The 26,652-nt window shown below is 39.8% G+C and overlaps 1 protein-coding gene across 3 annotated transcripts in view; it reads left to right on the top strand.

Annotated features, from left to right (window-relative positions):
* LOC127372793 (putative uncharacterized protein MYH16) overlaps positions 1-26,652 on the top strand; it is a 56,876-nt gene that overhangs the window by 11,183 nt on the left and 19,041 nt on the right. For 2 of the 3 annotated variants that reach the window (XM_051416600.1, XM_051416599.1), the window contains exons 2-6: positions 9,531-9,758; positions 12,510-12,614; positions 15,934-16,020; positions 17,422-17,567; positions 20,275-20,365. In XM_051416600.1, coding sequence (XP_051272560.1) covers positions 9,531-9,758; positions 12,510-12,614; positions 15,934-16,020; positions 17,422-17,567; positions 20,275-20,365 — 657 coding nt within the window. Of the gene's footprint in view, positions 1-5,748; positions 6,394-9,530; positions 9,759-12,509; positions 12,615-15,933; positions 16,021-17,421; positions 17,568-20,274; positions 20,366-26,652 lie in introns of those variants that run through there. The other variant, XM_051416598.1, reaches the window with a different exon arrangement.

Here is a 26,652-nt window from a genome sequence, read left to right as displayed (position 1 = left end):
ACAGGCAAACATAGTCAAGCTGTTACAGAAACCAGTCAGGAGAAGAGCAAAAACATCTTTTCCATCAAGAAAAACCTTCAGTGCTGTTCTTTGCTCTTCTTTCCATGTAGAAATACTCTCCAGTTTTCATATAACTGATGCATCTACACTAGCCTCTTTAGCTGGGGGCATCGTTGTTTTTAAGCAAGCAATCACTTCTCTCACTCATTCACCACACACCCTTAATGTTAAACCATGCCTGTAGGTCATGCCATAGCTGGCAGTAGACTCTGATTGGTCCAAAACCACTGTCGTATGATCTTGTGACTTTGTGAGTGCAGCTGCCCAGCAAGGTTAGCACAGCAGTGTTTTTAGCTAAATGTAATTCTAGCAAGACTGATGATGTAGTTACCATGATCACCATCTTAGTTTAGTGTGTTAGCTAACATTTGCTAGCACTAAAAACAAAGTACAACTGAGGTTGATAGGCATGTCATTAGTTTTGCAAGTAATTGGCCATAAACCAAAATTATTAGACAAAATAAATTCTGACATAATGATGACGCTAAGGAAAAGTTAAATTTCACCAAGTTATTACAAATCATGTGGAGGACAAGAATGTCTGTGTCGAATGTCATGGCAATCCATCCAATAGTTGTTGAGACATTTCACTGAAAACCAAAAGAGAGAAAATTCATGGGAGTCATTTTATTACACCAGGGATCCATGAACCCAATGTACCAATCAATCCAGTAGATCCAGCTTAGATATTTCACTGGATAAATCAAAGGATGACCTGCGGGGACACTACAGTAGTTTATCCTCTAGGCACCATGGATATCATGGCAATCCACTCTATAGTTATTAAGACGTTTCACTAAAACCACAAATGTCAGCCTTGTGGTGGTGCTACAGGGTAAGTAAGGGGATCACCAAAGTCAGGAGAATGTATTATCTGGGGACCAAAAATTTCTGCACAAAATTTCATCACCATGTCATAATTTTTGAGGTATTTCAGTCTGGACCAATGTGGTTGCCATCCCTAGCCCTTAAAGAGTGCCACCAAGGGAAAACTCAGAAAAACCACAGGAAAGAGACGTGACAGTACCACCCACTCTTTGTGATGATCTACTCATATTAAGAAGTGCTGCACAAAAACAATAAAACACAAAAACAATAAAACTAAATGAGGAGTTTGAGGATTACCACTGCAAGAAAAAGGGGAAAAGAAAAGATTTTTCTTTGCTTCTACTGTTGTTCCAACCATCTTTGGTACAAATGGATATAAACAGAGAAAAGTCCACTGTTTACCCCTCAATTACTGCTAATGGGAAATAAATGTGGAGCGTTCCTGCAGAGCTATCCAGATGCCCCAGTTCTGCATGTGGAAAAACTTTCAATCTGGACTGGCTCTGAAGTTTCTGGGGCCCAAGGCAAACTCTGGGACAAAAGACTGGCAGGGAGAGATGAATGAGGGTAGGGAGGGGTGGAGAAAGCAGGGTGAGGAGAGGATAGGGAATGGAAGACTGACTTGATGTTCAAGGGCAAGGGGAAGGAAGCAATTGAATGTATGAACAAATTGGTCAGGAGAGATAAACTTTGAGGTGAGCTTTGGGTGAAAGTCTAGGCAGAGCAGTTATGTAGACACTGTCAGGATTGACGGCGTGAGAAATAGGAAGCTAAATTCTGCAAATGTTTTATACTCTGTCCTCTGCTCTGCTTTGAGCTTGGGATTTTTCTCATTCAGTTATTAAAACAGGATCTTTCTTGCTCAGATGTTATGTTGTTGTGTTTCTTGTTTGTACATTTTTGGCCATACTAGCAGCATGACTGATGGCAATGTTGGTGGTTCAGTCGCTCCAAGAATTTAATCCAGACTATCTCAACGGCTATTGGATTGAATGCAATTGCATTGATTGCATTTTGTACAGATGTTCATCATCACCTGAGGATGAATCCCAATGAGTTTGGTGATCCCAACTTTTTCTCTAGAGCCTCCATGAGGTTGACATTTTTGCAACTTTTGGATAACTTGGAAACTTTCATAGCTCACGGACAATGAATGCACGTAACTTTGATAGCCCCACTGAGGCTGAAGATATACCTGCTTTTAACTACCCGTTTGCATGTGCATGATGGCTGCCTTGCATATTGTGTGTCTGTTTGGAGCTTTGGTTATTTAATTTCAACACGTTTATCTACTCCCTTCAAAAATAAAATCACTTTTTTCAATACTTTGGTTTATGACCACATACCTGCAAAACAAATTAGTGTCAGAATGAAAGAATATTTTCTGCTGTTGCTTTTTTGAGTTTGGCATGTACCAGGTCTGCACAGCTATACTTCCAGCAATTAAAATGGCAGCATTACTCAAGTACTCTTGCTTCAAGCAGAGCTGGTGGTAACTGATTAACAGATATTTCCCCCTCTGGTCTTAGCTGATGAGACTGTTCAGTACAGTATAATTATCACTATAAGAAAAGTAAAACACTATGGTAATAATGATGATTAGTTAGAAGGGTTAGGGTTAGCCCCTCCAGATATGTATTAAGAAAAATATACAAATAGTCTGCTTGGAACAATAATGTGAGTCTGATATGTTTTTTCCACAAAAAAAGTATAATTTCCATATTACACAAATTACTATCTCCTCCTTCTACCTCAATAATATACGAATATGCAAATTCTGTTAATTTCTAAAGTTTTGCTGTTGGACACAAGATGTCTTCTCCTTCACTGTAAAGTCCATTCTCAGTGGATGTGCACTGGTGGCTTCAAGTTTCTACATCACACTGTACAAGTTGATACTGGACCAGGACTGATGTCTTACTACTTGTGATGTCACAAATCATGCTGGTAGGCCCCGCCCTTTAAAATCAGATTTTCAATTAGCACAGAGAAACTTTCCACTTTCAGTAGATGAATGTGAAAATAACCTTCTGTTCTCAAACTCTGTACATACAGCATTCAAACAGCACATGGTATGAGCAAGAATACATTTTTGAGTGAAGGAGGGCTTTAATGTAGCTAGCAACTTTATATTTTCAAAGGACAATGAACCATGAATTGTTGCATATTCTACTTACATGTTCTACTCTGTTATTGCCTAAACCATGCACGATGGCTGATACTCATAAATCAAAACTTTTTAATTTAACAGCTATATAGGCAATTACACTTGAACTAGTGACATTCCCATCAGTCTCATCTGTACTTTCAAGCTAACCCTTACCTTAACACTCTAAACAAAGACATGCTAAACATCAGCATGTTAACACTGTCCCTGTGAGCATATTGTTCTTAAGTACGGCCTCACAGTGTCACTACTATGGCTGTAGACCCTTAGTCTTTTTTACAAGACTCCATGGTAAATATCTTGGATCAAAAGCATCCGGCAGCTGAACCCGCAACCTCCTCTTCCCTCCAGTGTTATCACTCATCTTGCCTTAAAGCTGAAAAAGCAGCTGGCAATTAAATGCCAGGTTTTTAACTTATGGAGGTACTATTATGAATTCTGACTCTCCGAATATGGGTCGCATTTAGCACGGAGCAGCCAAATATACTTTAGTCAGAGATCATCTGTGTAACCGGAGGGCTTTCCTGTAATGCTTTCATCTACAGTAACCATGTCCTTACATTACCTTCTACCTCTGTAATCAGTATCCACTTCAATTGAGATCTCTTGATGAATTGATGAATAAGAACAGCAGTGTAAACAGGAAATTGGCCTGCCTTTATACGGTTTCTTGGTTCAAGCCTTAGAGTTTGTATGATGAAAATCTGGTGTACATTTGGATTTGTTGCATATCTGATTCACTGGCAGCCTTCTTGTCAGATATGATATGAGTGTTGGTGTTGGACATGAGCGGTGTGTGGAGAGGCTGCTCAGTGTCTCTGGCTTGTCCAGCTCAAGTGGGAGTTACATGAACAGATCTCTCTGTGCTGCCTCTCCACACAAGAACCCAGACCACATTGTCAAAATAAAACAATCTGAATTCTCAGAAATCCTGTGTTTTCATGTTTTTTTGGTGACTGGATGTCTTCCACGGCTCAGTGGCATTGGCAGAGTGCTTATCCTTGCTCATATAACTGTGTCCACTTTTGGGCAGTTTTAAATTCAGTGCTATTCTAGCTTTATATAATTTAGAAAAGGTCTTATATGGTTGCTTTTCCACAACCTTTGGTTTAGAATGAGAATCACTAAATGCTGTACAATGAATGTGCTGGAATTTGTCTTGGTGGTATGAGTAATTTGTGTACAAAACTCCTATACTAATAGTTTAGTGTAGGTTTCTGATTTTCACATCATTGCTGTTGCATGTTGGTTGCCCATTTTACCACAGATGGCCTCTCTGTCTGCAGTTTCTGATACAATGGATGGCTACCACATGTTTTCAAATCTGCACATTCAGTACATGTTAAACCAATAAAGATAACGTGCATATATCATAAAGGTGGATAGTTTTTAAAGTACACATCTATATGTCTCCATACCCTGTAAAGTACAAATGTATGGCTCTCTGTAGACCCATTCATCTGAACATAAGTACATTTTTTCACATCCATTAGCTGTACATTTGGTTTTCTTCCTATACAGTTAATCTTTATGGTTGTATATTGCATATATATTTTTTTTGTTACATAGTTCACATTTTTTAGCAATGCTTCATCTCTCCAAACAATAATTATAGAGTTGGACAAAAAAACATTTAACTTAAGGTCCACTTACTAGAAGCTTACTCTGGAGCTTTCATTTGTATTCCATGGTCTTCATTAGTACATGATTAGAGATTGCTGTCATATCATGGAACTTTAGATGTGTGACTCTCCATTATTCAAAGCATGCAACAAAATCTTTACTACTACTCTATTTTGTTCTTCTTTTCCCCAAATATGCTTTGAATAATAGAGTTAGACATCTACAGTTCCATGATATCTGAGCAAACTCTATCTGCCGTTGAAGACCATGATGTGATATGGTCAAAAGACCCGGAAAATGGTTGGTGGAAATGGTTTCCAAGTTTTCAAGGTTAAGAACGAACTGTCATAATCAAATAATAGATTTTTCACTCTTCAGTTTAAATTGTTCTTCTCAATGTGTTCTAGTATTGAGTTAATTATGTATGTATAAATACTTCTATATGGTTAGGATATATTTATACATATATATTTTGTTTATACTTTTTTCTACTGCAATGGCCAAATTTCCCATGGGATTATTAAATTCCACCCTACCTTAATCATCACCCCATCTTGCGACCCTGCATGATGTTAACTTTATATATGGAAATGTTTAGTCTAGTCTTTGTGGGTTTCAGTGGCTTCATTCAAGAAAATCATCCACTCTTGAATCTAAAGCACAATATCCCTCGTTGTTCTTGCTAAGATGAATGCCGTGGCATTGTGGGGGGACCATGTGGGCGTGGGCGCACAAGACATTTATGTCAATTATAACGTAGACTGAGAGGAGGAAAGGCACTTTTCACTCTGGAATACTGCCCTTGTTTTCTTGTCTTTCTGTGGTGTGGCTTTGATGGTACAGCTGAGGGCTGTGTTTCTGTGGCAGGACGGCACAACGTTAAAGGCTTTTCTCCTGACCTGACATCCTACACCTACCGCCATCCCTGTGGGACACCTTCGGATCCCCTAAAAGTGGGGAGAGCCACCTGTTTCTGGGGGAGGAGACTACAGCGAGGAAAGAGAAGGTCTAAGACAAGAGTGGACTGAGCTGTGGCTACCTGCATAGGGTTACTACATAGGGTTACTAGCAGCAGTAGCAGGCTGTGGGCAGGCTGGGAGTACGCACAGAGGAATGTTTGGATTTTACTAGCATATACCAGCACACTCTAAAATGAAACGTAGAAGAATAGTTGAATGAGAGGAGAGAGAGCAAGAGAGAAAAGAAGAAAAAAAGCAAAGGCTCAGGGAGAGGATTGAGGGAAAAAAAAGGCTGACAGATTAAGTCTTGTGTAAGGAAGAAAAGGAAAGGTGAGCAGAGCTGCTAATGTGTAGTGAGAGAGAGGATCTGCTGGGAGAGTGCACACTGGCGCTCCATCAGTGAGTGAATTAGCACTGTTCTTCCCAGTGAAACCCACCTGGAACAACCACAACAGCTGTACGCCAAGCAAGGAAAGAGACAGAGAAGTGAATAATTGACTTTGCAGTAGCGCAGGAACACTGTCGGGACAGGCAAGCAAGTACACTGCCAAACAGGTGAAGTCTGCAAAGCAAAGGACTGCATAGACTGGAGGAAGTATCAAGATGATGTCTGTGAGGTGCAGTCGGCGTTGCCACTCCCTCTCTGATGACTCTGGGGAAGCCAATGGAAACCATGCAGATCCTGGACCAGAACCAGAACCTGAAGAGCTGGATTGGGATAGCTATAGCACCACACTGGAGCACAGAATAGCAGCTGTGGGTAACTCTTACTAGTTTGTAAATACAGTATGTGTAGCTGATTGTGGAGCCTACTTGCTGTATGGTAAAACTAATTTTACTGATAGAACTAAACCTTAATTGGCCCTTTTAAAAGGTTCAGTGTGTAACATTCAGGAGGATCTATTGGCAGACAAGGAATATAATATTGATAGGTATGTTTTAATCAGTGTATAATCACCTGAAAATGACGATCATTGTATTTTTGTTAACATAAAATGAGTCATTTTGATCTGCAGAGGGAGCGAGTCCTCTTCTACAGTGTCAGCCATGTTCTACAGTTTCTACAGTAGCCCAGAAGGGACAAACACTGGTTCTAGATAGGGCCTTTTTCACGTTGAGTCAAGAGGTGCAACTTAAACCCTACACAGTGGTCCTTTAATATTATTACTGATGGCTCCAAACCATTTAGGGGTCGGGGAAATCAATGCTAGTGAGGAAGCCTTGAAACATCTAAATAGAATTTAGCCATCATTATGTTTGTGATGTTGTGATGTTGCTGCAGATATCAATGTACCAATATAACTTTTCATTCTTTGGCTCTTCTCATTCATGTTATCAATAATAACTCCAAGATTGATTGATTCTCTCTGTAGTTTAGTTTTAGTGTCTGAACCCTACATGTAAAATGTAGATACTATATGCCAAAAAACATGTAACTATTATATATATGTGCAGTGCTTTTTGCTAAAACTTCCAGTTTGCAATGATTTACCTATGATACATGTGACACTTACTACACTTGTCAGTGATGGTGCAAAATGATAATGTTTGCGTGTCAGACATGTCAAGTTACTGCTTGCTACGCAGTAAATTATGGATTTTCCTCGGTAAGCAATAGTTAATGAGGGTGACTTTAATCACACTCAAGACTGCACTGCCTCTGGGAAGTAACCTGTGTGTGTGTGTGACTTCTATGAACATGCTGTGACTGATCTCGTCTTTTTGTCATACCTGCTGACACCTGTTCACTTATCACTCTGTGAAAGTGTTGAAAGTGCAAATAACTTACCACCAGGGCGAGAGTGATGTGAGGAGCTTTCAGAAGAGGCATGGAGAGAACTCAAACCAAGTACTTTTATGGAAATAAATGCAGATGGAAATGTGGTTGCCTGATCATTTCACAAATGCCCAGATATTTGGGTATGCTATTAGCTCGTTCCAAATGCCTTGCCCATGATGACTGGTCCATTAGAAAGTAACAGTAACCAGAGCAGCCTCTCACAATCAGGTCTTTTCACTCCTGTTATGGATGGCTGTTGATCTGGCGTTTGGTAGAACTTGCTTATCAGGTCAGCACTGTACGTCACATGTTGCTTTTTGAGCTGTATTATATTAAGGCAACTGCAAATTAACAAAGAGGTTTCTTCTGACTTGAGGGAGGATAAGTTTCATCTTGTGGCACAACCTGCGGTAAGATCCTCTTTGTATGAACTAATTGTCTGTCTTTGCTTCAGCCACTTTTATTCAGTTAATCCCTTCATATTAAGGCTTTATCCCTCAGCCTTTTACTAAATCTCTCCATTTTCTCTACCTCATTTGACCTCACTCTTTCTCTCTCCTCTAATTCTGTTAACTAGCTCATTTCCCCACCGAAACTACAGTCTATTAACAGTTTCTAGAGTCACATTAAGATAAAATGGAACCATCATAATATTTCTGCTGCAGCATATTATGTTAATGCACAAAGAAAGTAAACAAAGAGTAATTTGATTAAATGCAACATTAACATTACATTACATAAATTACTCATGCATTTTTAAATAGTAAAATCATAAAGCTGCTGATTGATTAAAAGACTGTACAAATTAATTGTAATTTGCTATGATTAATCGCAATTAATCACTTCTTTCTAATTAAGAGTTAAGCTTGCAATAATGAATATATAAATGGAAACTCACAGGATTAAGCTGCAGAAGGCAAATATTCTAAAAATTACTTTTTGTCATATTTTCTGAAACTACTAAACAGATAATCTGTGAAAAAATCTGGTTCCTATTGCTCATCCTAGAGCTCCTAATGGCATTTGCGAGAATCCATCGCATCTCAACAAAAACAATCAGAGCCGAGAAAGGTAGTTGATTTGATTCCCAGGTCCCAGAGCAACTTGATTTTTTTCACAGATTCACATACTGTACTTGTTAAATATGACAAAAGGTTATTTTAGAAAAGTTTCCCACTGCAGCTTCAATGTAGAATCAAGCCCAAGTAGTTTTCATTGCTCACAGAAATCCAGTGGTCTCCTGTAAGAGCGACCTCCTTTTGCTTGCTCAAGCATGTTCATACTCCGTGCCCTCTTGCCCCTTCATATAAAGTGTGTATTCTTGACACAATGGTTCCTCTCAAGGGTAGAGTATAAGAGGCATTTCCCGAAGCAATTCAAAGGATTCTTCCCAGTCTATTGTTTTCTACTGTGTTAATTGGGCAGCAGTTTTTATCAAACCAATTAGTCAAAGTTAGTAACCTTCTCACTTAGAGGTTTCGTTATTCACCCTCAAGTGCAATGTAGATTGCAGAGGCCCCGCAGGGACAGTGTCTGTAGGGTGTTTTGCTTTGAGGTGATGTCAAAGACAATTTGCTTAATGAATTCATCTTTACAGACTGTTTAGATTACTTTTGTTTTTCCAAAGATCCATCTGACAACCTTTTAAAGTAAAGCTTTCTACCTAAAACCTGGTCCTTGTCCTTCAGTCTTTATCTAGGATGGTTTGGTTTGGCAGCCAACGTTGTCACAGGTCACAGATCAGCCACCACAGGAAGGAATAAAAACTAGCTGCATTAATTGTGTTAACTGTTTTTAATGCATTACATTTTTCATATTAATTGCAAAACTTAACACATTCATTTTGACAGCACTAGTAATTAATAAAAAAAAGGCTTGCAAACCTGGAAGTAGATATAGTAGGTTCCACAGATCCAATACACAAAGTTTTGTAAAAAACAAAAAAGAAAAACAACAGCAGTAAGAAAAATGTATGATAATATGTCATTCCAAACTCAGAAATTTAGCCTTCAGTATGGTATGTGAAAATGAAATGTGAAATGTGTAACAAGTGTGTGTAACACAACACTGGCAGAACCCCCGTCTAACGCTCTCTGTGTTTGTTAACCTGCAGGAGCAGGAGAGTGCCCAGGCGTCCGAGCAGCACTGTTTCCAGCTGGAGAAGGCCCGGCGTGAGCTGGAGCGGCAGCTGTCAGGCCTGTCAGAGCGTCTGGAGGAGGAGGAGACCTGCTCAACCCAGCTGGCCCTCCACAGGGACAGGCTGGAGGCCGAGTGCAGCAGCCTCAGAAGAGACCTGGATGAACTGGAGAGCGCCCTGACTGTGGCGGAACGGGACAAACAGGTAGAACATTATGTTATCTTCACCACAGGATAACCTCCTGGAGCATGTCCTTCATACAGAGGGAGGATTACTGATTGACTGGCAGAGTCGTAAAATAAATTAAAGACCATGAATTAAAGCTGCAAGAAGATCTTGATATTAACTGTATAAAAGTAGCGTTGTTACAAAAAAGCTGTTGTTTCCTGTTGCCCCTACTTGCTCCGGGTGATGGTATCAAATTGAAACACGTATATGTATGCTTCTGTCCTTTAACTCTGCTCTTATTATTTACTCTTTATTTAGAATGTGGTTAGTTCACAATTAGAGGACAAAAACTAGACATTACATTTTGTAGGAGGATTTTGTTATACCTTTGTACAGAGCTAGAAGTCACAGACAGTGGTTTTAATCTTCTCATTTAACTCTAGGCAAGAAAGTCAATAAGTGTATGTACCAAGTTGTCGAAAAATTTATTTTCATTAGATTGTAGTTTTAAGTTGTTTAATGGATCAGAAGTTAAATCTCCCCCACGGCCCCATACGATTGTCTCCTCTGGATTTTCTGAACATTGTTCTCTTACTGCCCTGCCGACCACAGTCCAGATGAGAGAAGATCTGAGCTGATGAAAATGTTGAAATCAGCAGGTCCTAGGAGTCAAATGGACCTCTGCCCATATGAGCCATCAAAAACCAGTTTGTCATGTCTGGCTCTGTCAAATCCACACACCCTGCTGATGAGAATGTGAACCCTGACGCTCCGATTAGAAATCCTGCACAACAAATGTGGTTCCCAGAAAAACCAGCCGGAGACAAATGTGCCCAATGTGAAACTTTGGGTTCCCTATGGTAGATAAAACATGAGAAAATGCCCTCTACTATAGTCCAATGTGCAAGAAAACGTGATGAAGTGCCCTCAAGAGTGCTCTTAAAATGGAGACACAATGCAGGGCCATATAGACTGCCCTGGAAAGGCCTCTACGTGCCTCTAAATAGTTGAATTGGTTAATTGTACCCTGTGTGTTTTTTATTACAGAGTTGTAGTAGTTAAACATAAAATCTGAGACACCATTACCATTTACTGCCTTGGTGGGCAATCCATGCACAGACATCCTTCCAGTATAGCTCTGTTAAACAAATCATTGTGATAGGAGAGGTGCATCACTTGCATTTTGTACTTTCCTGTACTGTAGTAATTCTTGATTGTTGGTGATGGTTGTGGAGCACCTGTTGGACGTCTGTCTGCTGTAAACTCTTTTGTTGGCCGCTGTTTGGACAGAGGTCCATTTGACACACCAAGGACCTGCTGGCTATGAGTTTGTGTAACTACAGCCTTTGGACTCATCTGCGATCATTGAGACACAGTGATCTGTTTGGAAGTTTGACTCCACCTTAGGTCTTTGAAGTTCCATGTCCTTTACTGATAATAAATAAAAGATTTATTACAGATTTAGAATTTTTCAGTGCTGAAAAACGATACTGCTAACATAAAAAAAACTGTTTATTTTGTCCATAAAAGACAGCAGAATTGAATATATCAGTCAAAAATAAGGCAGTAACATACAGAAATCTTTGTAGTTTAGATATAAATACAACATTATCTATCAGAGAGTATCAGTTAAGCAGTTTGAGCTGTTTCTGTGTCATAAATTTCAGGTCACAGTTAAAAGTCCTTCTGCTTGATGAGGGAGTTATTCCGTGCCATGATGAAGCACTGTCTCTTCGGGGCAGACTCTAACAAGCAGCGGCTGGAGGCTGCTCTGACATCTCCATTACAGCCCCTCACCAAACCCCTTTATCTGTTTCACTGAGGTGTATTAAAGGATTACGATGCTATCTTTGTTCAGGAATGCCACAAGAATGTACTCACAGCACTGTACATGAAGATGGAAAAAAGAGTTTTCCGTGGTGCAGGGTGGTGTTGATTTAGCCTCTGCAGATTTACACAGATTAATCTGATCTGGGTCAGAGTGTTTAGAACCTGATACTCAGGGTGTAGGAAGGTTTTCTCCTCTAATTGGTCTCCCACGTGGTAAAGGTACTGTAGAACTGTAAGAGGACGCCAATGCAACAAGACCAGACCTGTTTGATAGCATGGTTGACACAGGGCTTTGAACAAAAAAATGACAAGACCATGTCTAATATTTGTGGTATGCTGTCATAACAGTCATTTTCGCTGTGTTTGATCCAAAGCAGCTAAAGTTTGGAGCGGAATTCCCTCATCTGTCCACTCTGAGATTTACTGTAAAATAGATATTTGCTGCCCTTTTTGAAGAATAGGCATACAAATTGACACCACCATATATCATTCAGTCTGCTGGTACGCATTTGCAGTCCGATGCTCTAAGGGATTTGAAACTATCACACTTGTCTCATTAGGTCCTCATGTCTTCAATGGGAGCCAGGGTTCCACATGCAAATAAAGCTTTGATGTCCTTAAGAGAGAGGCAAAATAATGACATCTGTTTCTGTCATGAAAGGAGATAATTGTTTTACGGTGTGGCTGCAGAGTCGGAGCCTGAAGATTGAAACCGCTGTATTCACAAGCCATCGTGGCTGATCGCCCAAGAGGAAAACATTAATAACCACAGAAAGAAGTGTTTTAACAGAGGTAGATTAGAGGAACAAAATCTATATGTGCAAGGATATTACTTAATATGACTGTTTTAGTGATTGGTTTCAGAAATAGGCCTATGTGTTATCTAAAATGATATAAAGTCACAGTCTACCTTTCTTGAAGTGGATTTTTGTTTATGACCTTTCTCTGTCTTTCTAGTCATCAGACAGTGAGGTAAGGAGGCTGTCGGAACAGCTCTTTCAGAAGGACGGGGCGGTGCAGAAGCTCCAGAAGGAGAAGGAACATCTGGTGGAGCTCAGCCAGGTGAGAGCACAGTGAGTGATGTTTAGGTTCAGGGTATGATACTGCTGAACAGTATGCAGTGATACAGTATTTAAGGGTCATCGCAGCAATTTAGCAATGCACTTCTATAAAGTTCGGGGACTTTAGTGAGACTGGTGAAAAAAGAGTGGTTGAAAATGATGCAACAGAGGCCGAGATATCCTGACTTTAAGTCTGTAGTGTGGGTCAAAACAGAAATACATTTCCCATAATACACACAGAAGCATCTTTTTGCTTGATAAATGCTAAAGTCTTTCAAAGCCTCTCTATCTAACTCTATCCACTGATGAAGACAGTGAGATGCGCTTGAACGTTCTGCAAACAGCTAGTAGCCCCTGAGTTTATTTTTTCCTTTTCTGCTACTGTAATGTATACCACAAAGTAATGTCCTACTGTAAAGTCAGCTATAATTAAGATGTATGTCATGCTCAGTGTAAACTCTGTAAGCTACACCAAAAGCCCAAGTCCAATCTGAGATAACCCTGCTGACATCATAAGGGTTATTTACAATTTTATATTTGTTAGAGCGATAACAGGAAATGCAGGGGCGTTGGGGATCATGGTCTGTGCCTTAACCCTTCAGCTACTTTCGCAGATTTGACAAAGCTCCACAGACATTAAACAACAGTTCTCAGATCTCAGAATCAGGGCCAAACAATGCGTGAATTTGAGGTGTCACATAAACACATTGTATGTATCCTTGAGGTATAACAAATCTGTTTAGCAATTTAATTTAATTCTTGCACGTGTGTTTATTTCTTTAAGCCAATCACAACTCTCGTGGGCAGCACTAATCCCAAATGCAACAGGTGCCCTTGAAAAATAATATTGGGGGAACTTGTTTTTCTTTAAAATTCCCCAATGTTTGTCTGTACCATTAGCGACCAGCTTAGGGCTAGTGTAACCTACTGTTTTCAGCGTGTAAGTTGCAATCTCAGAGGGTGTTGTTGTTGTTTACCCTAGCAAAGGGGATTTTGAGAACGGAAACTCACAGATGGTAGAAAGGGAGGAGAATGCTGTGTGAAATACATGGCCAATGGCAAGTTTATACCCACAGGCTGTATCCGGTATCAGACTAGCACAATACAAAAATAACCCGGGGGCCACCTGTAAAAACTATATTCCATATATTAGAACTGTCAGTTTTGCAGTGTAACATGACAATTGAGATACATTAGCTGTCAGATAACAGTTCCATAATCGTTGACATGATTAGTTAGCCTATGCCCATTTAGTTTAAATCCAGTCTGTCGTGACCTAGCAAATATAACAAATGTATTTATTTGGTTTATAAATTTGAGTCTTTCTTTAAATCCAATGTAAATCCTTTAACATCATGACTTGCCAATTGATTTATTTATTTATTTTTGCAAATAGTGCTCACCATGACTAGCAAAATTGCTGTTTTGTCTAAAATTTGTGGGGTTTCCCTTTGAATAAAGTAAACTGTAATCTGTTGTTGATCATGACTGTGCAAACATGTGATCATATGAACACATAATTATATCCACTCATCTTTTCTTCTTCTTCAAATAATCTAATAACATTCATCAGTTTAAAATATTACTTTCTTTTGAAAAAAACAACAACTAGCTACTTACTAGCTTTTTCCGGAGCTTTCAACTGCATCTCCTCAGCAGATCGATTTTGTTGATATCTGTGATAGTGATGGGTCGGTCGCAAACGATCCGGCTCTAAGAGCCGGCTCTTTGAAGTGAACGACAGGGGCCGGCTCCTGATTGGGAGCCAGATCCGGATTTTTTCCCCAGATTTTTTCCGCCGCGTGATTGGTCAAGATGTGTGGTGTATCTACAGTGTGTATCTACACTGAGCAGGAGGGGGGAGGGAGGGGCTACAGACACGCACGGCACAGTGAGCGCACGAACAGGTGGGAGGGAGATGTGAGAGAGAGAACTTGGCGCTACATAAACAGAAACACTGGAAAGGGTGAGGAAAATTAGTGACAGAAAACATAGTAAAGTTTGGACACATTTTAATGTGATAGTTCAAAGGCAGGGTGTCGACTGTGCAAAGTTAAACATTTCATATCAAGCAGCTTTTTGTCTAATTGAGATGGGTCTTTGTTTTTGAGTTTTATAATTTACTTTTGTAGCACTCTGTTCCATGTTGAGTATATTAATAAACCCATATAAATAACAAACATTTGATATAATGCATGCATTTACATTAGATATTCATTTTACACATAATTTGGTAATAAATTAATTTAAGCAACAAAAAATCTGAGGAGCCACTTGGGAGCCGAAAGAGCCGACTCTTTTTAGTGAGCCGAGCCAAAAGAACCGGTTCTCTAAAAAGAGCCGGAATTTCCATCACTAATCTGTGACAACAGAGCAAACTCTATCCACTGATGAAGACAGAGAGATGCGCTTGAACGTTCTGGAAACGGCTAAGTAGCCCCTGAGTTTATTTTTTCCTTTTCTGCTACTGTAATGTTTACCACAAAGTAATGTCCTACTGTAAAGTCAGCTATAATTAAGATGTATGTCAAGCTCAGTGTAAACTCTGTAAGCTACACCAATACTTAGACAGCATGTCATGCTGTTTGGCTTTATTTGTGATTGTTTAATAGTGTAATCAATAGTCTTGTCCCATTTATCAGAGTATAGAGAGATACCTTACTTGCTGCTTGACTGAGAATGAAACATAAGTTTGGGAAAATAGAACCATATGGCCTGAGGAGCTGCCAAAAGTGGCACTCGTGATAAATGTGCTCCCCATCAGACACACAGCACTCTCGTCTTTGAAAAGCAGAGCAGATGCTTTGAAATCGAAAGAAATCTTAACCCTTAACAACCTCATCATACTCTATGGGAGCTATAAGAGGCCCTGCTCGCTAATTTCTCCCAGATGCTTTGACCAACAGTAGCAGTCTGCATCATTGTGTAATCTGTGGGAACAATTCAGCATCAGGCCTCATTATCTTCGTTTGTTGAACATGTGTTAGATTATGGATTTAGTCTGGAATACAGAGAGAATCTTGTGCAAAAAACACAAGATGAATCAACTTGGCATTATAAGAGCTGTTTCAGTGAGCTCGATTCAGAGTTTGATGTTCCAACACTTCTGTTCCCAGTTGATGAATAAAACAGAGAGAAAATCTCTCATCCGTCAGATCAAACTGGAGATGACTTCTGACATTTTCTTTGCAACCAAACAACTCCTGTCTTTCCAAGGGCCAATGTGGCAGACAGATGAATGTGAGGCAATGCTATGGAGGATCAGTGATTGAGGGACACATGTGCCGCCCAGGCTCAGAAATCTTGTTTGACCCCAACAGCAGGCCATCGAGGACCTGCAGAGCGAAGAGGAGAAGGTGAACCTGCTGACCAAAGAGAAAACCAAGTTACAGATGCAAGCTGAAGATGTAAGTTCATATTCTGTATATTTACTAGGTTGTTCATACAATATAAATATGTATTTTTCTATTTTTACCTTAAATGTAGTATCTAAGTCAGTTTAGTCAATATATTTCATATTTTTGGGAGTATTTGAAATCATTTAATTTGACACTTTCACATTAAGAATTCCATATACTTAAATTGTATTATGCCACTAAACTCAGCTCAGCCTCATTTAACTCAAATTAAAGCTGCACTCATCAATATTTCAATGGATCATGTGCCTCCCAGTGTCCCACCCACAGAGAATTGGCACCTAAAGCTACAGTTGCTGTAGCCTGTACCTTTACTCTTTGGGACAGTCAGACTGCTCTTGTACACCTCGTTTCCAGCCACAGCGCACAGCATTTTTTAACAAAAAAGGTTCTGATAAGCTACCGACAACCCGGTGAACATAATGGGAGACTGAGCAGTTAAACTGGATGTAGCATTTTGATCAAAATAAATGCTCAGGTTGCTCCATGTCTGCTGGAGTGCAAATAGGCTGCTGTTTGCTAATGTGACTTTATAAGATGATTTTCTTCAGCTTGCTGTGCTGCTCCCAACTGGCAATGTTGCAAAAACAAATATGCAGGGTGATTTTGTTGATAATATTAAAAATTTTATTTGATATGCTAAAATGTATCGTAACATGTCTTACGGTCGTCCGTGGCTCGGAAGGTGGGTCATCATCCACTAATCAGAGGGCTGGTGGTACAGTAGCATGCATTTGGTTAATCAGAGGTTTTTTTTTTACTGAAAACAGCTGCCTGTTGTTTATATACTGTAGCAAAAACCACACAGTTGATCTGAAGTGCTCGACTGCAAATAGACAAGGAAAAAAACTGTTGTGCAGTGACAATAAAAAAGTTCTTATAGTGTAGTGTTTACTGTATGAATTCAACAATAAATAAGCAGTTGATTAAAGTTATCATATCAGATATCATATCATATAGACTGACTGGACCATTGATTAAAGGTCAGTATAGGACCAATATAGTTCTTTAACCTTTGCATCCAACAGAAGCACACATGCTTCATACATTAAACACTGTAGTAATATTAAGGTCATGAACTGACTATTTGACAGTAATATGAGCAATGGAAACTTAAGGTTATTTGACTGAATTGTAACCCTGTGAGCCAATAGGCCTTGGCAAATGTGGGGAAACACTGAATACATGTAATTTTATATATAAAAATCGTCAAATGTAATAAATGGTCAATATAAAAGATATTGATTACTGGCACAAAATGGCAGTTGTAGTTAATAAACTACTGGCTTCAAAAACACTGCTGAACCCTGCAACTAGACCTTTTACAGTTGGATTACATTGTGATCAATGTATTTTATGTCTTGTCCCTGCTGTTTTGTTGTTTGTGTTCAGCTCGAGTACCGACTGGAGCAGGAGCGTCGTCAACGTAGTGAGCTTGAGAAGAGCAGGAGGAAACTGGAGGGTGATAGCAGATCCACACAAGACAGTCTGGGAGAGATGGAGAAGAACAGAAGTGGGCTGGAAGACCTCATCAAAAGGTCAAAGACATGCACAATAGTCTCATAGATTTTGTGTGTCGTTATCACCTCACATAACAAAAAGGGGAAGCACACATCCAGCCAAACTATTTGGGCCTACCCAGCAAAATTTTTTACTGAAGCCGAAATTAAATTCTGGTTTTGGTCAATGTTAAATCTATTTTTAGCTGGCAACGTGGCTTTAGGGATGGAAATGTTTGTCTATTGGTTTGGTCCACCACTTTAATGCAGACTGAAATGTCTTCAAGGTCCAGTGTGAAGGATTTAGTGGCATCTAGTGGTGTAGTTGCACACTGCAACTCCCTCACTTCAGCCTCACATTCCAAGTGTGTATCTAGAGCCAGTGTTCGGTTTGTCCGTTCTGGGCTACTGTACAAACATGGCAGCTCAATGTGGCAGACTCCATGGACAGCGACTTGCGGCATTTACTTTTGAAGGTAACAAAAAGACAATGATTCTTATATTCAGGTGATTATACACTAATGAAAAAATACTAATATTATATTCCATTTCTGCCAATAGATCCTCCTAAATGTTACACACTGGACCTTTAAAGCTCCTACAAGAAACTTTCATTTTGTGTTGATTCTGGCAGCCACTGTGAACAAAAGCCATATTGTTTCTAGCACATTGTTTCATTGATTTCAAGGGGAATCGAACCTGCTGGCAGGCATTAAGAATCACTACATAGAAACAGCCAATCTTCTCACTGATGGTCCTGTTTGTTTATGTAGGTCAGACAGAGGCATCAATATTAAATTCTGTTGTGCGCAGAGCTGCTAGCACAACTGTAGAGTCTTGTTTCCTCCCTTTTCTCTTTGATATTCTTTCCTATTAAATGATAACAGACAGGTTTTGTAAACTTGAGCATGCTGTGTTCATTTTACTGAACCACATTACAGGATTTCTTTCTTTTTCTGTTGATGCAGATCATCATTATTCTGCGGAATTCTCTATGACTTGTCATCAGTCATAAAGTAGTAAAAAAAAAGATGAGTAAATCATACCTTCCAGTCAGTGATCATAGGGGAAAAACACATACATAAACATAAACATTGACATTATCAGAAAGTATCCATTTATGTCAGCTATGGCATAGGCTTTATAGTTACCTCATAAACATTTATATCAGCCAAGAAAAAAAGTAGAACTCTATACTGGAACTAATGCATGTGACAGCAGGTCATACCTACAGCCATCTATCAGTGTTCCCTGAAATGAGAGCTGCTGTGATCAAATCCATCAACCCCAGGAAAGAGAGAAACTGATGGACTTAATATGTAATATACCTGCTCCACAGTCCAGTTTCTCCTCTCCACTCTGAGGTGTACGCCCCCCAAGGGATTCACTAACATCCCGACATGTAGCTATCTGCCCTCAGTAATGTGAGAGCAGATGGAATCATTCACTGTAGTTTACCTTGCAGCAACAATTGACTGAAGACAAGAAGCAACAGTCAGAAAACATGCACACATAGATAGTGAATGCACCGATCACTGAGCACTAATATCTCTGTTATGAAGTCAAAACTTGTTCTCTTTGGCGTCAATAATTGCCTGACCCTCTTTCACTGCGAACATTAATAAAGTGAGTGACTCACCTGGTTGCTAAGGTGCTGTGTTTTCCAAACAGAGAGAATATAAAATCTGTCAATCACTTTGACTCTAAACTCAATGAAGCTTTACTGAAAAAGAACAAATGCATGCACGAAATGATCCTGCATGTCTTGCTTTAGCATATAAATATGATATTTTGCATTCCATCACTAATGCACTGTGAGAGAAGTGAGAACATAAGTTTGTCATTGTGACACCACCACTTCTCGCGCACTATTTCCTAAACATTGACAAGCATTATGGTAACAGACCTGTCATGTCTTAGAGTCCAGGTGAAAGGAAAAATGGCATTTTAACCCTTTAAGATTACATATTCAGTTTTATTGTACCCCTATTTAACAATTTATGCCAAAACTCAATTTCTTTGTATTTTTGTATCAAAAACCGATGATCATCTGTAAAACAAAATGTGATGCAAGCTTACGTAAGCATGAACTAACCGATTACAACCAATAATAGCATGACATTCACTGTTGGATGCTGCATTCAGTCCTGTTCTTGCCGGGCTTTTCACTGAGAGTTCCCAGTACCGGCAGAGTCAGCTACTGGGTCCGCTACAGCTGCCGCACTGGGGAACTTAACACACAGAGCTACTGACTACCGCAACAAGTCCCTCCCTAGCTGCCTGTTTAGGAAATATGTAAATGTGCGGATGCAAACATCACTCTGATTGCTGTTTCACCTGGACTTTTGAGTATTTATGTGATAGACTCTGACTTTCTGAATGGTGAAAAAGCCATAATTTTAACACAAAGACAGAGCCAGAAATGTATTTTATGTCTGAAAAGCTTTTCATTATCCTGCCATTGTCCAGATGTGTGCCACATGAACAGTTGATTTCAACAACTGAAGGAAAGACTGTGTAATATACATCCCTCTAGACTGTATTGTATGTAAAATCGGATTAAATCTAATACTGAACTGTAAATCAAATACCAATTTCTCCCTTGTGTCAAATATAAATCAAGCTTAAGTACTTTTTTTCAAATCTAGCATATATTGGGCCAGTTTAACTGACTGATAGCATTCCAGTTTGAACTTTTCTGGCATTTAAATGAATGCAGTGTTTAATATGTTTATTCTCTCTGAAGGAAGGACCTGGAGATCAGCAACACTAGTTCCAAGCTAGAAGCAGAAGAGGCCCTCAACATTGGACTGCAGAGGAAGAGCAAGGAGCTGCAGGTCAGACCCTTTTGTCTGTGTCCACGTACAGTACAGTACAGTACAGTGGTACAGTAAACGTATGCAACACAGACAGATTGTGCTATAAATAATTTGTCCTATTTCATTTTAGACATGGCTTTTGGTCAAGGTTAGGGTAAAGTCTCCAGGTAAACAATGTAAGTCAGTTTGTGGAAGCTAAAAGTGGTACAGTACTGTCATTCAGTCAAGACTCATGACTTTACTTAGGTTGCTCACCAAGTCACTGGTGTGAGGCACATGAGGCAGCCATCTTCTGTGTTATTTTTGTGGCTTTAGTCAGTGCAGTTCACCCACACAGACACTGTAAAGTCATATTTGTGTTGAATAATGTATTTCGTTAAATGCTGAGTATACCTGTATCACCTCCACATAAATCTTTGACTGTAGACTAGTTTACACCTGCACCAAACATTTGAACTGAACAGCCAACAAGATGTTAGTCCATCACTCAATATTTTCTTTTTCCTTCCTACTAAGGTGTCAATTTTTCAAAAAGAGGTCAAACATGCATAATTTCAGTTTTTTTTTTTTAAATTGCTCTGAAATGTTCCTAAATTTGCCTGTCACTGTAGTCTTCAACAACCATTACTCAAACTGGAGGAATTAGTGCATTTTCAAGGGACTATTTTCAGAAGCAGATTATTATACGATTGGTGTGCGAAGGAACATGTCAGCCAGTTCAACAGTGTGGCTCACTGATGTGTTTTTAAGTTTTTGGACAACAATGGTGCTCTCTGGCACAGACAAAGAAGCTTTGGATGCACACGTAATCCTTGTTGGACTCTTTGTTAGTTGAGGCTGTTTGTAGATCAGTGCACACAGTCCTTCCCTCTTTGGTTGATAGTCATCTTCCAGGCATCACGACTGGTATGTGGCTTCCATCTGCAGCCTCTAATTTGAGAGATGTGGTGAACATTTTCAAAGAACTGCGCAATTACATACGTCACTTCCAATACGGGTATCTTGATGAAATCTGTTGCTCAATCTGCAGCCGGCTTTCAAGATGAATCCCTGCAAATCATCAGGAGCACTTATAGTTACGTTTGGAGGATGTATCAGACACATCAGTTCCATGGAAGATGACCACAAAAGGCCACAGAAGTAACACATACAGTCACAAAGAGTTTATTTTTCTTTGAAACACCTAAAAGAAAGCAGTAACTACTCAGTCATTATAATTTGATAATATTTGTTTGGAATGGCAACCGTGGTGTTGATTGGCACATGACAGGAGATTGGTTTTCATAAAAAGACAGGCAGGGAGCTCAGCTGTAGCTTACAGAAGAGTGCTGAGATGCATTCCTGCCTTTCAACAGAGCTGCTGGGTTCTGCTCTGTGATTGGAGCAGTCACTTCACAGCTCCATGCCTGTCAGGAGATGGTTAAAACACACCGCCTACATCCCAGCTGATAACCATCTCCTCGTCCCTCTGATGGTGTGACTAGGAGCAGTTGGGGGTAGCTGCAGTCAGCAGCTTTTCTGTCTGCTTTTACAGTTTTTAAGAACATCTTCAGGCGTGTGGCTCTCAGTTTCTTTTTTCTAACATAAGTACCTCAAAAGATGTGTTGGTGTCTGCTTTATATAACTGAAACACATGGCACAGAGGGCATGTTTAGTGTGTTTCATTAATTCCCATATGAGTTTGGTGATTGAGAGGGCAGCTGCCTTTTAATGGGGAACTCCAGAAATTTAGTGTTGAAAATTGAAGCAGCAGAGACCTGACTGACCCTGACTTTTACATCCCAGTATGGATATTTCTATTTCCAACTCAATAGTGATTATACCCTACCTTAAATAATCAGGGTTATTTTTTTCAAACTTGGGAAAGCTACTTTAAAGTCATAGAAAACTGTTTGCACAAATTGTTCAGTACTCCTCGTGAGGAATAAACTAAACTAAAATCGATGGTTAAATATTTATTAATGTTAACTACACATGCACTACAAAGTTTCTTATGGCAGAGAAAAGTAAAATCAATATATACAAATTTCTGTCACAAGCCGAAAAGCTGGAACCAGTGCATTTTTGGCAATTTTGCCAATCATGATCGTTGCTGTGCTTGTTTGAAGCTCTTTTTTCAGACATTTTGGTTTAGCCATGCTAGCAACTTGGCTCTAGCTAGTTTATTGTCGTTTGGTCAGCTGGTCCACCACCTTAGGCCAGACTGATTTATCTTGACCAGTGGATGGGTTACCATGAAACTGTGTATGATGTTTCCCAGACAGTGTAACCGAACAAATCTAATGATCCCCTGACTTTGCATCTTCTGCCATCACCAGGTCAAAGTTTGAGTTTGTGCCAAACACATGTACCTAAATGACATTTCCATCAGCCTCAGGTGTACTATGTGTCTAGTGCCAGTTAGCAATAATTAGCATAACGTGCTAAGTGGAGATGAACATAGTAAAAAAGTACCTGCTATACACTACTAGCATGTTAATCTTGTTGCATGTCATGTTACTTTGACTGCCACTACTATTTTATAAATGCATCGGTTGTACAACGAAATAAAGTGAACATTTGCAAGTGTAAGCTGATCATATTCTTGTTGTCCATTACCTTGTTAATGCATGTCTGATTACATCAGTCGTTGACATAAAGTTCATAGTGGAAACCTTTATATGGCAGTGGCGTTTTGCTGACTGTGGAAGAATTGATTCAAGGCATTGTGATTTCATTTAATCCTGGAGCCCTAAACTTGATTTATGCTTGGTTTCTCCACACTCAGAAGTATTTCTCTTATTGCATCTTATTTATGTGTTGATGACAGTTGTAGAAAGGCATTAAATAAAGCCGAGTTAACCTCTTCTGGCTGTTACAGATCCATCTCACTCTCAGTTTGACTTGTCACAGCAGGACAAACACAGCTGCAGCTAATAACATTGTCGATGGCTGTGTTCCATTGAGATGTTCCACTAAATCATGCCAGGGATACCAGGGACCTGTCAGTGAATAGCCTGAATGGATTGCAGCCGTTATTAATGGTGTCAGTTACACCGGTGTTTCACAAGTAAACTGTCATGGTGTCTGTTTCACTCATGGACAGTTTTATGTAGGTGGATCATCAAGATATTATTTTAGTTCTTCTGCCAAACTTGTTTGAAGACGTAAAGTCACGGCAACAAACTAATTTAATCAGTGCAACAGTCGAGCTCTTGACATTGTGTTCAACATTACAGAACAATTACGCCCTGTGAGAACTTCTTCACTCAAAATTGAATAATCTTTTGTGGAGATCAGCTGTAAACAAGCCATGCATACATGCTGACTACCCACAATGCTGGTGAGGACAGCATTGCAGCAGGTTCCCTTCCATGGTGTCCTGTTTCTACAGTAGCCCAGAACAGACAAAATCAAACACTTGCTCTAGATAGGGCCTTTCAGGTTTTTTGCAAGTTTTGCAGCCACCGTAGTTTCTCCTACACAGTTCACAGCCTGTTCTCATTCCTAGGTGGTCAAATACAGACGCGAGGGGTGTTCAGTTAGTTGCAATCTGCAACTTCACCGCTAGATGTCACTAAATCCTTTCATATCATTATTTTATCTTGTTGTGCCTTCTTTTTCTGTGATTGTAAGGAACTGGATTTTAACTCAAATTTGCATAATGGTTGTGTGCGTGCTACATTTGGAGCTAGTCAGCTAACTGTTTGCCCAACCACCCTTAGCTGCTGTTTTTACATCTGTCAGGCTGTTTACAATAACAATTTAATACTTCACATTTTTTTAAACAATAGGTCTTTGGTTTGATGTTAGTTCTGTCATTCAACAGTAACTCTGTGTATTGATTAAACTATTACCAGCTGACTTTTGTTTCCAGCTGACTGCAGCTAACTAAGCTTATAAAAGACAGAGAACAGCAATATTTATGTATCGCAAGGTAGAAGTCCATGAGTAAGGGCTATGAGGATGTACCATTGTGTAACAAATGTATCTCAAGCTAATTTCACCAAATCAAGTACAGAGCAGGACAGTGCAGCTAACTTTAACTCTGGAATAATAGCGCATAGGTCTAGTGTTACACTTTTTTCGCAGTGGATGTATCCATTTTCCAAGTTATTTTCTAATGTAACTTGACAAAATAATGTAGTAAGCTAATTATATGCTAACTATTGGCATTGGAAATAGCAACACTAGGTTACTGTGGGTGGTAAGCTAGTTAGCGTTAGCAGCTTACTTTAGAGTAAGAGCACTATTCCTTAGACACTTTTCTCATGTGTTTTTGGTTTTGGAAAGATAAACTAAACTGAGTATTACTCTCATTAGAAATGCCTGAACATGGGGAGAAAGCCAAAGACTGACGGAGCTATCAGTGACTGTGACTGCTATATTGACTAAAACCACTGTGGCCTTAACAGTGGAACAAAAGAGTGCCACCTAACTGAACCTCAAATCACAACAGAACTAAGGAAAAAGCCATTGCAGTAGTGGCCACACAGATTATAAGCAAGTCATTTTTGGTGTGTGCAGTGGAAAACCCCAGCAATGACCGCCCACCACCAAACATGTTGCCATTTAAAACACCATCTCCAGGATTACACTTTTGAAAGGCCTTGTAGCACATAATGATGGCATAATTACCATTAGTACAGCATTATTTGTTTGGATTAAATTGGTTTTAGTGCACTATTTACTCTAGTGTTTATTCTGCCTCTGTACGTAGTCCTGGACAGACTGAAGTTTATACTGAGGCTTTTCTGTGAATCTCGATAGAATCAAGCAAGTCTGAGAGCTTTTATCGGTGTCACTGGTGCATGTTGCAGATAATGTGTTTTGTCTGTGTCTGTCCTCTTCGATGGAGCGAATTGGATGAAAGGCTGCTGAGAGGAAGAGAGCGTGAGCGAGAGACATTGGGGGACAGTGATTTAAAAGCTCAGGTGGTGCTTCTTCGCTCTGCCGGTGCCTCTGGGAGCCTGATGTTTCATCCAGAGGTTTGTAAGAGCAAAAATAAAGAGCGCCTTTGTCTCTGATTTGCGGAGTGTAAGGCGATCCGTGGGTCTTTGAGGGTGGGCATGTTTTCACATTTACTGTAGCTTTGGCATTCTCCCTATCTCACAATGAGGCCATTATATGTGTGTATCTGTGTGACGGCAGGACTTTTCTGCTCCTCCTACTGATAAAGATGCAGGTGGACGCCCGGCTGACTGCATGGCCCATCTCTTCTGTCGCCCACTCCCGTCTGGTTTTGACGTAAAGGTCACATGAATATGTCCACAAACTTGAGAGGAATCAAAGAGAGAGCTTTGTCTATCTTCGGTGATGAAGCCGCCTCTCCCTCTCTAATGCGCTGTGATTTAAAGCAGTTGGCCTCAAGGGGGTGTAATGGGGGTCACAGCCCCATGCTCTTAGTGGTTTTATGACATGGTCGTAAAGCAGTTATACTCAGGCTCAGCGCTGTAAAGGGTCATCACAATCGGAGAAGATAAGGCTCAGTGTTGCCCTGCAGCTTGTAGGTTTATACCAGATGTTTCACTGGAGGTGTTGCATCAGATTGTGCTGATGTGAGGATAGTCGAACATTCAGGTGATGCTTTTCATATTTACCTTTAGTGATATTTTTACAGTTTTTGGTTTTGAGATATTTGTTGCTGAGACTTCTGCTTGCACACCAAACACAAGTTGTAGCTACACTGACACTGACTTATATTGCAGCACACAGCAGTTACAGAACAGTTCTTTACAGTATTTGTACACAAGATGTTATTAAGTGAATGGTGCTTTTTAGACTGTTTATCCTGCACCATCCTACAAATATGAATCTATTATTATATGTTTGGACCAAAATTTAATTAGTTAAAGGACAATTTCAAAGTCTTTAGTTTTGGTAAGGGTGTCAGGACTGTGAGTCAGGACCAACCACTGTGACGTCACCCATTTGCGTCGTCATCTTGCTTTTTTGGAGTCAGAAGTGATCAGGACAATGATTAGGACAAGAGCGTGGTGGTGGCATACTGAGTACGATTGTGCTTGGTTTTGACTTTGCCTGCCTGGTCACAAACTTTCTGGTATTGCAGATACAGTACACTATAACATGTTTCTGAAAGGATTTGTGGGTCAGTGACAGCTTCGTGTTTAGTTTAGTTTGATTTGAGTTTTGTGCGTTGCGCTGAACCGACTTTTCAGTCTTGTCAGAACTACTTGTCAATCACAAGATAGCCACGCCCTAAAGCAAGCTCTATTTTACTCTAAATGGGACCAAATTTACTAAATGAACATGATGCTATGTGGAATTACACTTGAAACTAGAGACTGAGACCATTCACTCATTAG

This window comes from Dicentrarchus labrax, unplaced genomic scaffold (assembly GCF_905237075.1).
Source record: "Dicentrarchus labrax unplaced genomic scaffold, dlabrax2021, whole genome shotgun sequence".
In the NCBI taxonomy this organism is placed as follows: Eukaryota; Metazoa; Chordata; class Actinopteri; family Moronidae; genus Dicentrarchus; species Dicentrarchus labrax.
The sequence above is the reverse complement of the archived record's forward strand: the minus strand, read 5'-3'. Positions and strand labels throughout refer to the sequence as shown.